Genomic DNA, 11791 nt, shown 5'->3' with positions numbered 1-11791 from the left:
GGGGGTTGGGGGGGGGCTTCTGTCAGGGAGAGGGGCCTCCACATTTGTGCCTTCTGTGTGTATTGTGTGTCACCCTCTTCCCGCCCCAGGCTCCTGGGGCTGGGCCCCAGCTCCCCTTCCCCAGTCCCAAACACTTATCCTTGACAATAAAGTTCTCTATTTTTGGAGTTTTGGTTTCTTATTTTCCTGGAACTGAGAGAAGGAGTGAGAGAGACTGGAAACTTAGGTCCTGTCCCAATTTGCCCCTTCCCACACCCTAGCCTGGCCCACCCAACCCCGCCCATGTCTTAACTGACCCTGCCCCAACTGCCCTTCCCAGCAGCTTTCAAATGCAGCTGTCTGGCAACGTGTGCCCTCACCCCACGTTTGTGAGGCCTTCTCCCTAGCCATGAATGACACCCTTCACCAAGAAAGGGCAAGTGGAGACATACCGAAGTTCTGCCCATTGTCCGCTGGCTGAGACGTGACCTTTCCAAGCTGCCCAACCCAGCTGTCCCCAACAGAGCTTAGACCTAAAGCACCTCGGGAGCTGGGGGTGAGGGATGAAGTGTAGCCTCCCTGCCTCAGGTGAAAGAACCTCTTCATTATACCTGTCACTGTCCCTCAGGGCAAGATCTTCTCAGTCCCTTTCCCAGCCTCTTCATCTCACCATCACTCAACACCTAGCAATTAGCTAGCCTCCCCTGTGTGTCCACCATGATCACCAGCTGCTCTGCTGGGTGCGGAAGCCAGGGAGAGGGAGGGAATGCTCAAGTTCTTTGGGTTGACCTGCTTTGTACCCACTCTTAGGTGCTCCCTGATGATGGGCCAATGTGTCCTGGTACTGCCCCGCCCCCCACTTTAGCTCCTTGCTCTGACCACCCTGGGCTGCTGGCTCTCACTCACTCCCTTGACTCACTCACTCTCTCTCTCTCCTTCTCTCACTTCTTGCTCCCCTGAGTATGCCCTGTCTCTGGCTGTGCCTGAGGGGGAGGAGGGCTAAACTCTGGGTGAGGGGCCTGAGGCCCTGGGAGAATCTCTGAGGCCAGAGGCAACCTGTCTCTATGGTGACTGAAGAGGTTTGAGATACTCCCAGGAGGTCTAAGGCGCCAGCTCTCTATAATTCTGTCCACAAACTCCCTGATGCCCTGGGGTTACCCCCAAAGTAAGAACTCCTGGGGACTTTGGAGGCATGGGGAATGGGGAAATGAAATCTGGTTTCATCTCATGTTGCCTGGGTGAATAACCATCTCTACAACTTCTAGCAAGCAACTCCTGACCAACCATTTTTTCCTTTTGTTCATATCCTTGCTGCTGCCACCTCTCTTCTTTCTGTTCCTTTAGCCCCTTCATTTCTTATTCCTTCCCAGGGTCTGAAGGGTCAGCCCTTCCGCTGCTCCAATCCACCCCATCCATGGAATCACACTGAATGCCTTATCCCAACAGTCAGACACAAGCAAACCAAAACAGTTGTCATAAGCCCGTTCCTACTGTGTGCTCAGCATGGCACTAGACCCTGAGGAAAAGTGGTCATACTTTACAAGCCACACAAGTGACGAAAAGATGAGGCAATTGAAAAGCTTAAGTGTCTAGTGAGAAGTGCCATAGGAAAGCTTTTCCCAGCTTGTTCCACTGCTTCTGTTACTACTTGCTTCCATTTTTTTTTTTTTTTTGAGTCCTTGCTAAGTGCAACATACCATGCTAAGCACTTTATGTGATCATTCAATGCTTATAACTCTTTGTGACACAGGTCATTACAATGCTTATTTTACGGAAGTGAAAACTAGTTAGTGGTGAGTCAGAATTCCAACATAAGGCATCAGGAAATCAGATTTCCAGAGTCTGCTGTTACCCACTATGCTATAAAAAGGAGTTTCACGATTTAGTTTTGCTAATAGGAGATGCACTGTCACATTGGCTGGTTAAAAGCTCTGTGAAACCTAAACTTTGTAAAACTCTGGGGTTTCAAAGTTTATGTGACCATAGTTGCTCCCCCCCACCCTCCCATTTTATGAGGACTGAACCCTTCTTATAACATGGGCGTGGGCTTCTGGGAGGAGAATGTGAAGCTTGAGTTAGCTCTTCACAATGAGCAGGAGTCAGGCAGGGGATTACCAAGTAAGCCAGCTCTTGAGACAGAAGTGAGCATGACCATGCCAGCTGGAGGCAGGGAAGGGCAGAAGGATGTAGTCTGGTGGGAACACAGGGTCTAGGAGAGTGCTGAGAGCTGATACTGGAAGAACTTTGGCTATAGAGAGAGGATACAGATGTTTGGTCAAAAGTTTCTTAAGAGAAAATGGGAGCCATGGTTTTGGATAAACTGAATTTTTCTTTTTTTAGATATATTCATTTATGCATACAAGAACTAGGGAACAGACCAGAGGTGTGGGGAATGAGAGGACTCACCAGAGAAGAGTGGGAGCAGAACAGGCAGATCTATTGAAACACACTGCTGAGGGAGGGGAGCAGTGACAGTGGGCGAGACAGGAGAGGTCTGCAGCACCATGTGGGTCACCTCCCTGGACTGCACTCCCCAGTGGCTGAAGATAGCTCCATAGTGCTGTGCTGTAACCTGTTGTGCTACCAGGGAGGGCCCAGTACGCTGAATTTTTTTTAGGTTTATTGGAATGTAGGGTAGGCTTAAAGGGGGAAGAGGTGGAAATAGAGGGCTAAGCCTCTGAGGACTGAACTAAGATGGTGGCCATGGTGGGAGATAATGGATGGATGGATGGATGGATGGATGGATGGATGGATGGATGGATGGATGGATGGATGGATGGGTTTGGCTAACTTAGGGAGAAAAGATCCATGAAGCTCAAGACACACTCAGAAATGCAATAGAAATGAGGATTGAGGGGAAAGCCCCCAGGGAGATATGCTGGAGCTATTGGGAGCTTGCAGTGTTGGGAGGCTTTCCTGAGCCTGGGTGATAAACAGTGGATGAGTTCATTGTCCATGCAGACCTGATGGGAGAAAAAAAGAATTTCGTTTCCGATGTGTTAAAACTGAAGGACCAGTAGGCACAGCCAATTGGAAATATCCAGCAAAATATTATCTAGAACTTCAGAACTAGAGTTAAGAGAGATTTGGATCTTGGTTTAAGATATGATCGTTACAGAATTAGAGGGGATGTTTAGAACTGAAAATAACCCAACCCTCCATTTTGCAGAGAAGAATCACAGATAAAAGGGACTTGACTAGTAGTAGGTGGGGCAGAAAGAAGCCTTCAGTTGTGGGTGTGGATTCTGTGGGGGAGAGGGAGCTACTAGCTAAAGTCTTGAAATAAAACTGAAAAGCAAAACCTCTGATACCTGACTGCCCCGTGCCCCGAAAACACCTACTGGAGCCTGTTCCCTCAAACACCAGGTGGACAATGCTCCTTTACAACTGCAGCCCCAGCCATCATGTCAATTTGGGGGGGCTTTATCACCCAGACCCTTCAGTGGTTTGGATCACATCACGACATGGATCCCAAGAAGGATTGCCTGTTCCTGAAGACAGGGTGGGAGCCTAGATGGGAAAGAGGTTCTGCTTTCCCAACAGCCTCCTCAGCCTTGTGTGGGATGGAGAATGTGTGGCGTCAGGAGTGTAGGTCTGCGAGCCCCCCTCCCACCACCATCTTGATAACCTCTTACTATTAAAGAAGTCCTAGATGATCAGAGGGCACCTGGAGACTCATCAGTGGGGCCCTGGGTCTGGGCGGTCCCACCCCTGGCCTCCAGGGACTCTGGGTCTGTGCCCTCCACAACTCCTAATTTCAGGTTGGCAGCAAATTCAGTGGCAGTCCCAAGTGGGTGCTTGGGTGACTGGTTGGTTGTGCCAAGTGCCAAGCGGAGGTTGCCAGGTTCCTGGGATGTCATTAACCCATGGCAGGCAGGTCAGGCTGCTGGCTGGGAACAGCCTGTCCTATCTCCACTGCCCCCCACCCCAGCCCCAGTAAGCTTCTAAGTCCTGGCTCCAAGGTGCTGCCCTCCCAGAAGCTCTTTCTGACTTACTGATTTCCTCGAAGGAGTCTCCACTGGAGACCAGCCTTCCTCATTCGAGATGTATGCCGAGCCCCTCCCCCCATGCCCAGGTTCTCCAGGGCCTTGCCCTCTACAGTTAAAGCTGCACTTCCTGATCTGAGGGCCCTGGAGTCTCCATTGTTCTGCTTCCCCACCCCCACGGTGCCCTAGCTTGTTATCAGGCTGACTTTTCCTTCTCCCTCCACCTCTACCAGGTCTCTGGGGAATGGGGGTGGGGGGGGATGCTGCTTGGGAGGGGACCTCCACGTCATGACCCCAGGTGAGGAACAGAGGATCAGAACAGGTTGGCACCTCATTTGGATGGAGGCAATGGGAAGTTACAGAGCAATGAGACAGGTGAGATGGAATCAGGGGGTAGTTGGGGGTGCTGTTTGGAAACCAGGGGACTGTTCTGGTGCTGGTAAGCTGTTTTGGAATTAGGGGTCTGTACTGCTTTTCCAGAGCTGTTGGAGAGATTGGAAGCTTGCTGCTGTTTGGAGGCTCTGCTGGAATTAGGGTTGTTGGCTGCTGTCATGCTATTCTGGTGCTGGCTGTCCTGGAGTTAAAGGGAGGCTGTGCCAGTACTGGGAATCTGTGCTGTAACAAGTGTTTTACTGGACCAGGCTTGCTGTAGTGGCCTGGGGACTGGAGTAACACTGGGGCCTCTGCTCTACTGGGACTTTCAGTGTGTGGTCTTGGCTGTCCTGGGTGGGAACTGTCTTAGAATTAAGGAGTTGTCCTCTCTGGTGCCTGTGCTTCTTGGGGGGCTATGCTGTGCTGGAGGTTGGGCCTCTTCTTGGTTGCTGCTGAGGCCTGGGAGGCCAGGGAGGTAGGAGCTCTGGGACTGGGGCTGAGCCCTAGTGTGGTGGCAGGTCCCGCCGGGCAGGGTGGCTGACCCACAGTGACACTCCCTTTCCCTGCAGTTACCTCACCGCCGCGTCACCTTCTCCGCCACCAGCCAGGCCCAAGAGCTGCAGGACCCATCCCAGCACAGCTACTACGATAGCGGCCTGGAGGAGTCAGAGACACCATCCAGCAAGTCATCCTCGGGGCCCAGACTCGGTCCCCTGGCTCTGCCTGAGGATCACTACGAGCGCACCACCCCCGACGGCAGCATAGGAGAGATGGAGCACCCCGAGAATGGTGAGGGCACCCCGAGAATGAGGGGACGCCTGAGAATGGTGACATAGCCTCCATGCGCTCGGACTCTTGTGGGTTCGGCAGTAATCACTGTGCTGCGTGTCTCCAGTACACGTCACGTCATCCTCACCACCACTCTCTGATCTGAGAACTTTTTTGTGCCCAATTTACAATGGAGGAAACTGAGGATATTTACCCAGACTCACACTGAGGAAATGACAACTCAAACCCAAGCACTACATTACACTGCCTCCTAGGAATGGGGACCCCCACCCAAGAAGGTGGGCAGAGGGCTAAGGAGGTGGGGAGGGGACCTTGATGAAACCTGGAGGTAACGTGGGTCCCTTCACAAGGTCACAGGGGCTTGAGAAAAGGAAGACCTGGGATGATGAGTTCAGAGAAGGGTATGATGCCCCTTGGGGGAGGGGGAGGAGAGGGCTTGGCTGAGGGGGAGAAGGTCTGGGGTGAGGAAAGGTGGGTCTAGGAGGGGCTTAGCGGGCATCCAGAGGGAGCTGTGGGCTGCAGCAGAGGTCACGTGGGAGTAGATGTTGTCAGAATGTGTGTGTAATGCGTGTGTGTGAAGGGTCCAGGTGGCCTGTGGAGGGGCAAACTGAATAAACTTTCCCTTGGGACTGAAAAACCCTCTCCCCAACTTGAAACTGTCTTTGGGTCTCACGTCCTCCTGCAGTCCAAACTCCCCGAAGCCCCCTGAAAGATAAAAAGCTCACCCCTACCCCTCGGGCACCGAGCCCTTGTCTAAGCTCACAGGCCCTAGGTCTCAGGTGCCCTGCACCCCCACCCTGCGCCTCCATTCGCGATCTCATGCCCGTCTCGTCCTTTTTATGCCCGCGCAGAGCCGGCTGGCCGGAGCAGGCCCTGAGGCGGAGTGCCAGGTATGTGGGAGCTGCTCTGGGGTCTGGGGTCTGTGGGACTCGGCCCAGCACCCAGCCCCGCCCACCCAGTGCCTGTGCTCTGCTCCGTGCCACATTGGGTCCCCCAATTCTACTCTGAGCAGAAGAAGGCTGGCAGTTTGCAGGTTAACAGTAGAGCTGTCCCCTCCTCACCTGGCCCTGGCAGGAGGCCAAGCCAGGGTGGGTGGTGCCAGGGGAGCCCCGCCCCAGGTGGTGCCATTCAGTCATGTCCCTGAGGGGGGTCACTGTCTGGTACTGTCCCCAAGTGAGGGCGGGACAGGGGCAACTGTGACAGGAAGTGCTCATGGCCTAGCCGTTCCCATGGAGACCCTGCTGCCCAGCAACCACACCGGCTACTGCTGATGTCAGACGGCCAATTCCTGTTCCCGTGGGTGTTCTGGGCAGGGAGCAGGGTTAAGGCCAGGGGTGGTGGTTGGTAAGGGGGCTGGCGTGAGGTGGGGAGGGTTTGCATGAGTGTGCTTGTGGGAGTGTGGGTGTTTAAGTGTGTGTCCCTCCCTATGGCTATAAAGCAGGGCTTTGACGTGTGGTGGCGGTGGTGGTGGGGGGGGGGGGGGGTGGCAGGGTTCCAGGACAGCCTCAAGCCTGGTGATTGCGGGGATTCACTAGGAAGGTATGTGCCCACCTTTGTCCAAGGATGAAGGTGCCCAGTGTAGATTTGTGTCCGTATCTTTTTGAGGTGTGTGTGTGAGTCCTTAAATGAGGATAAGGGTGTCCTCACCCCTATCAGAGGGTGGGTTTTCGTTTTTAAGGCTGTCTGGAGCTAGATGACGGTGTGGAGATGAGGTGTGTGTTTGTGCACCTGTCTGAGGGCACATTTGGTGGGTGTGTGACAGGCGAACTGGAGGGTGGGCGAGGATGGAAGGAATGTGCATTTAAGGATATATGTGCCTATGTGTGAGAGAGAGGAAGAGGAGCCGGTGGAGGGTGCACGGTGGTGCCCGCTGGGGAGCATGTGTGCTGTGAGCTCACGGGCAGAAAGGGGTGTGCAGTCCTGTTCTGAGGCAGGGTGTGGGCACCGGTGGGAGGCCATGGAGCTGAGCTCTGCAAGGCTGCCTGCCTGATCACTGTCCTCCACTCTTGCCCGCAGACCTGCGCCCTTTGCCTGATGTCGCCATGACGGGCACATGTACCCGGGAGTGCAGTGAGTTTGGCCATTCTGACACGTGCTGGATGCCCGGCCAGTCGTCTCCCAGCCGCCGCACCAAGAGCAGCGCCCTCAAACTCTCCACCTTCGTGCCTTATCAGGACCGAGGAGGGCAGGAGCCTGCGGGCGCCGGCAGCCCCAGCCCCCCGGAAGACCGGAACACCAAAACGGCCCCCGTGCGCCTCCTGCCCTCCTACAGTGCCTTCTCCCACAGTAGCCATGATTCCTGCAAGGACTCGGCCACCTTGGAGGAAATCCCCCTGACCCAGACCTCGGACTTCCCACCCGCAGCCACACCGGCAACTGCCCAGACAGCCAAGCGCGAGATCTACCTGTGAGCACCCCCCTGGCCGGCCGGCCTCCCTCCCCAGCCGCCGGCCAGCTCCCAGATGGGCCCATTCCAGGGCCCGTACTCCTGCCCCTTCCAGCGTGGACTCCCTGGCCAGGGCCCCGAGTGGGGGGGGAGTATTGGCCTCACGACCACGCTGGCCCTTTCCCCATGCAGGGTCCAGGTCCTCCCTTCACTTCACCCCGCAGCCCCAGAGAGCCCCGTCTTCCCCTTTATGGGGCTCCCCCCAGCTGATGCCCAAGAGGGCTTCTCTACAATGACTAGGCTCCCTCCCTCGACTTTCAGGGAGCATCCCCTCACTTTGGGCAAGTGGTGGAGTCAAGGATGGGCAGTACACATTTAATTCATTGCTTCCCACGTGGCCGACCAGGGCTGGGATAGGATGCCCCCATTCCAGCCTGGAACCAGGGCTGAACTGGGGAACCCCCTCCCTGGAAACTCCCAGAGGAAACCCTTGACCCCCCTGGGGGCTCTCTGAAGGGCTTTTGTTACCAAAGGTGGGGTGAGGGTGGGGGTAGGAGTGGGGCGGAGGCTTTGTCTTCCCTATTGCTCCTGGGCTGGCCCACCTGCCTGCCACATGCCCAAATCTGGTCCCATCTGGGCCCCCCCCTTCCCTGCTGGTCATGCAGTGTCTGTATATAAGGACCTTGGAATGATGTCCCCATTTCTGCCTGATTTGCAACTTTTCTTGTTGATGTTGTGTTGTCTTGGGGGACCCTGGGGGGGACCTGCCCTGTGCCCCCTCCTCCCTGCCGCAGTGCCCCCCACCCAGGCCTCTATTGTTCCATGTTGTAAATACCCCTGGGGCCATGGTAGGATGGGGGTGCAGGCCAGGGAAACAATGGGTGGGTGGGGGTGGGATGGGGGTAACATTCGCCTATCAGCAGAGCTGGGCTTTTATTTAATTTTTTTTAAAAATACAAATCTCTATTTTTTTGGAACTGTTGCGCTGTGCCCTGGGGGGGGATCCCCGCTCAGGCTGGCCCTCCCACATCCAGATGAGCATCACAGAGGGGCCCTGAGGCTGTGGGGGGCAGCTGGACAGGGGTGGGATGACTGTGCCTCTGGCCTGGTTGGGTGGGTTGGGAGCAGGAAGGTTTGGTCAGGGGGTGGCTGGTTGCTGCCCCCAATTGGGGGACCTGCCCCCTGCCCCCTCCCTGCCCCCCACCCCCTAGCCCCTGCCATGACTGACCCGTCAGCCTGTAAAACCACCATTGCCTTGATCTCAGGGGGTGGGAAGGGCTGCCTCAGGGCGCCCTGGGCTCCAGGCCCCCTTCTTCCAGTTGGGCTTCCCTTTGCCAGGGTCAAGGGTCCTGTGGGGAGGGAGGACTGGGGAGCAGAGAAGCCCAGTCAGCCATGATGAGGTGGGATTTCTCTCTTCACCTCAGGGGGCCAGGGTGTGAGGGGGCATCCTGCAGGGCTCCCATCTCCCACTGCGGCCCTCTCAGAGCCTCAGTCCCTCCAGAAACCCCCACTGCCTTGGCCCATACCTCTCCAGCTCCCCAGGGGCCCAGGCTGGGAGGCTGGAGACTCAGGGTATGGCCCTTGCTTGACTTAGTCTAAGCTTGGGGGGCGGCCCAAGTGTGGGAGGGGTGGCTACCGGCTGCTGGGTCGTCTGGTGCCTTTGGGGGCCGTGCTACTGGGGTCTTGACTCCTGTAACCCCAGAGACCCCACCTCCACCCCAGAAAAGCCAGGGGACTGAAGAATCATCCTATTCTCTGCTCCTCACCCTAATTTGGCCTGGGTTAACAGTGCTGGGAAGGAGAACATTGTTGGGCTGGTGACCCCGGCATACACAGCCCTTCTATGGAGGGTAGGGGGGCAGAGTGGGCTGGGGTGACAGCAACCAAGTCTAGGGTTTGGCCAAAGGCTCCTTTCCCTGGGGGAGGCCCAGAAGTGGGCTGGGGCTAGTTAAAGAGACAGCCCTTACCCCCTGCACAAACGGGGCAGGTGCAATAGTGGTGGTTTTGGTAACATGAGGTGCCCAACTAGTGGGGCAGTGGCCTCGAGGGCTGTCCTGGGTCCTGGAGGTCAGGATTCTGGCATGAAGATTGTATGAGGCCGTTTGCTTGGTGGAGAGAGTGGTCCCGACAGGAGGCATTCCTGGGGTCAGTGGACTCCTCCTGGAAGCCCTGGTGGCCCGGGGTTCCCTGCCCTGGTCTTGGAGACCCTTGAGCACTGAGTGGAAGGGCAGAGGAGCATTTTGCACAATGGAGAAGCCAGAAGGAAGGGGGTGGCCCAGATGGCTTGGGAGGGCTAGAAGCACAGAGGAGGAGCCCTTCCCATGGGTGAAGGCAGAGTTCCCAGCCCCCTGGTTGGGGTCAGGGTACTGAGTCCGTCACCACCTGGGCACTTGAGAGGTGAAACCAAAGGTGGGCAGGGGATGGGTGGCAGCACTGGGGACCACCCCAATGGTCCTAGGTCTGTGAAGCCTTTCCCCAATGCCTTGTGTCGCGTACAGTTTTATGTACAAATAGGCGACATTTGGCTAGAGGAGACACCCCCCCCAACCCCAGCCTGACCCAGTCAGTGTCTTCCTAGCGGGGACCTTGTTGGTCCCCACCTCCATACTTCAGAGCATATCTCTTGGTAGGGGAGGATATATGGGGACACATTTCTCTCCTAGGGTCTCTGAAGTGTGTCTCACATCCTGGGGGGGAGGGTCTCTGGGGCATCCCTCACCTCTGGGGGCTTCCTAGGCCCTATCTCTCCCCTTGGGAGTCTTGGGGGGACATGTATTCCCACTGGGGACTTTTAGAGCATGTCTCCCCCCCACACACACCCAGGCTCTCTGGGGAGCCTGTTTTCTTCCCAGGGTTCCTGGGAGTACTTAAGGCATGTCAGTCTTGGGCCATTCCTCTTCCCAGGGAAGGGGGATCTCTCTGAAGCATGTCTGGGAAGGGGTTTCTGGCCCCCCCCCCCCACATCTCCTCTGGGGGGGTGTCTCTGACCTGCAGCACTTTGGGATGAGACTGGGCAGCTCTGAGTTGTCTTTTCTCCTAGAGGCTCTGGGATACCTCTCTATCTCTCCTGAGAGCCCGGCCTCTGGAGCCATTTCTTCCTTGGGTGGGGGCTGTCTCCTGGTGTTGGGAGGGCTTGTGTTAGCCACGAGAAAGTCTCTTAGGAGGTGTCTCCATGTGGGACTTCTCTGGGAGGGGGGGACTGTGTCTCACCCAAGGGTTTCCTGGGCAGGTGTGTCTGCCGCTGGGGAGCCGGGAGACTGTGTCTCCTCGGGTTATCTGAGTGGGGAGGGGGGCCGTGTCTCTCTCGTGTGTTGGGGGGTGGGGTTGGGGAGGGGGGTTTTGGGCACGTCGGGTGCCCACACTGGGGTCGTGTTTCTCTTGGTTCGTGCCACTTCCCACCGCCTCGCTCCTCCCGGGAAGGGCCCCCGCCCCGCCCCCACTCCACCCCATCCCTGGCGCTGCGAGCACAATCCCGTTGATTTGTAATGATTTCTGTCTCTTTCTGTCTTTCTCTTTCTCTGACCTCCCCCCCCCCCCGCCGCGAGCATGCGCAGGCACCGCCCCTACCCACTCCGGTTCGGTTCGTTTCCGGTTTGTTTGCTGAGCTGTCAATGAAAGACCCGTGTAATTATTCCCGAGCTTTACAATAAAAGTGTGAAAACCGGACCCACTTGGCTTCTTCCGGGCCCTCGGGTCTCCGTCCCCGGGAGAGGGGGTACAAAGTCCATAGTAAAGTCTGTGAAAGGAGGCCAAGGGGACGAGCTCGGCACTTGCGCGATGGAGACCCACACAGAGATTAATGGGCGTCACGCGGGGAGGGAAGCAAGAGGACGAAGACTGAGGACAGATACCTACTTAGTACGCCTCAAAGGCCCCCAACTTATCCGCCGGGCCCGACTCACTCCAGGCAGCGCACCCCCTCCCAGAGCTTAGGGTGGGTGCGGCGCTGGAGAGGATTGCACTGTGCCACTTGCGTCTATCCATTCCCGCTCCCCCCTCACTTGGCAACGCGTATGAATTGCGGAACTGGGTGGGAGAAGGGGCGGGAGACATCTGTCTGTCTGTCGCTCCCTCCCACGCCCAGGAGTGAGGGTTGGAAGTGGATTTTAGGGGCCCAACAAGGTCTCAGTCCCCGTCTCCGACCGCGTTTCTCCCCCGCCCCGCGCCCTAGCTTCCGGGCCAGAGCAGCCCGGGCGTCCGCCGTCCGGCTCCCGGGTAAACATCGGTTCCCGAGAGGTAGAAGAACAGAGACCGGATCAGCCGGTTTCCCGGCCCCGCC

General features: G+C 56.8%; 1 protein-coding gene across 2 annotated transcripts in view; it reads left to right on the top strand.

Moving 5' to 3' along the window:
- PCDH1 (protocadherin 1) overlaps nucleotides 1–8468 on the top strand; it is a 23042-nt gene extending 14574 nt beyond the window's left edge. The window contains exons 4-6 of one of the 2 annotated variants that reach the window (XM_012727862.1): nucleotides 4907–5126; nucleotides 5978–6016; nucleotides 7143–7228. In XM_012727862.1, the coding sequence (XP_012583316.1) occupies nucleotides 4907–5126; nucleotides 5978–6003 (246 nt within the window). In that variant the 3' untranslated portion in view covers nucleotides 6004–6016; nucleotides 7143–7228. Of the gene's footprint in view, nucleotides 1–4906; nucleotides 5127–5977; nucleotides 6017–7142 lie in introns of both variants that reach the window. The other variant, XM_004686827.2, reaches the window with a different exon arrangement.
- The last annotated feature ends 3323 nt before the right edge of the window (nucleotides 8469–11791 follow it).

Source organism: Condylura cristata, unplaced genomic scaffold (genome assembly GCF_000260355.1).
Source record: "Condylura cristata isolate star-nosed mole 26May11 unplaced genomic scaffold, ConCri1.0 scaffold00021, whole genome shotgun sequence".
In the NCBI taxonomy this organism is placed as follows: Eukaryota; Metazoa; Chordata; class Mammalia; order Eulipotyphla; family Talpidae; genus Condylura; species Condylura cristata.
The sequence above is the reverse complement of the archived record's forward strand: the minus strand, read 5'-3'. Positions and strand labels throughout refer to the sequence as shown.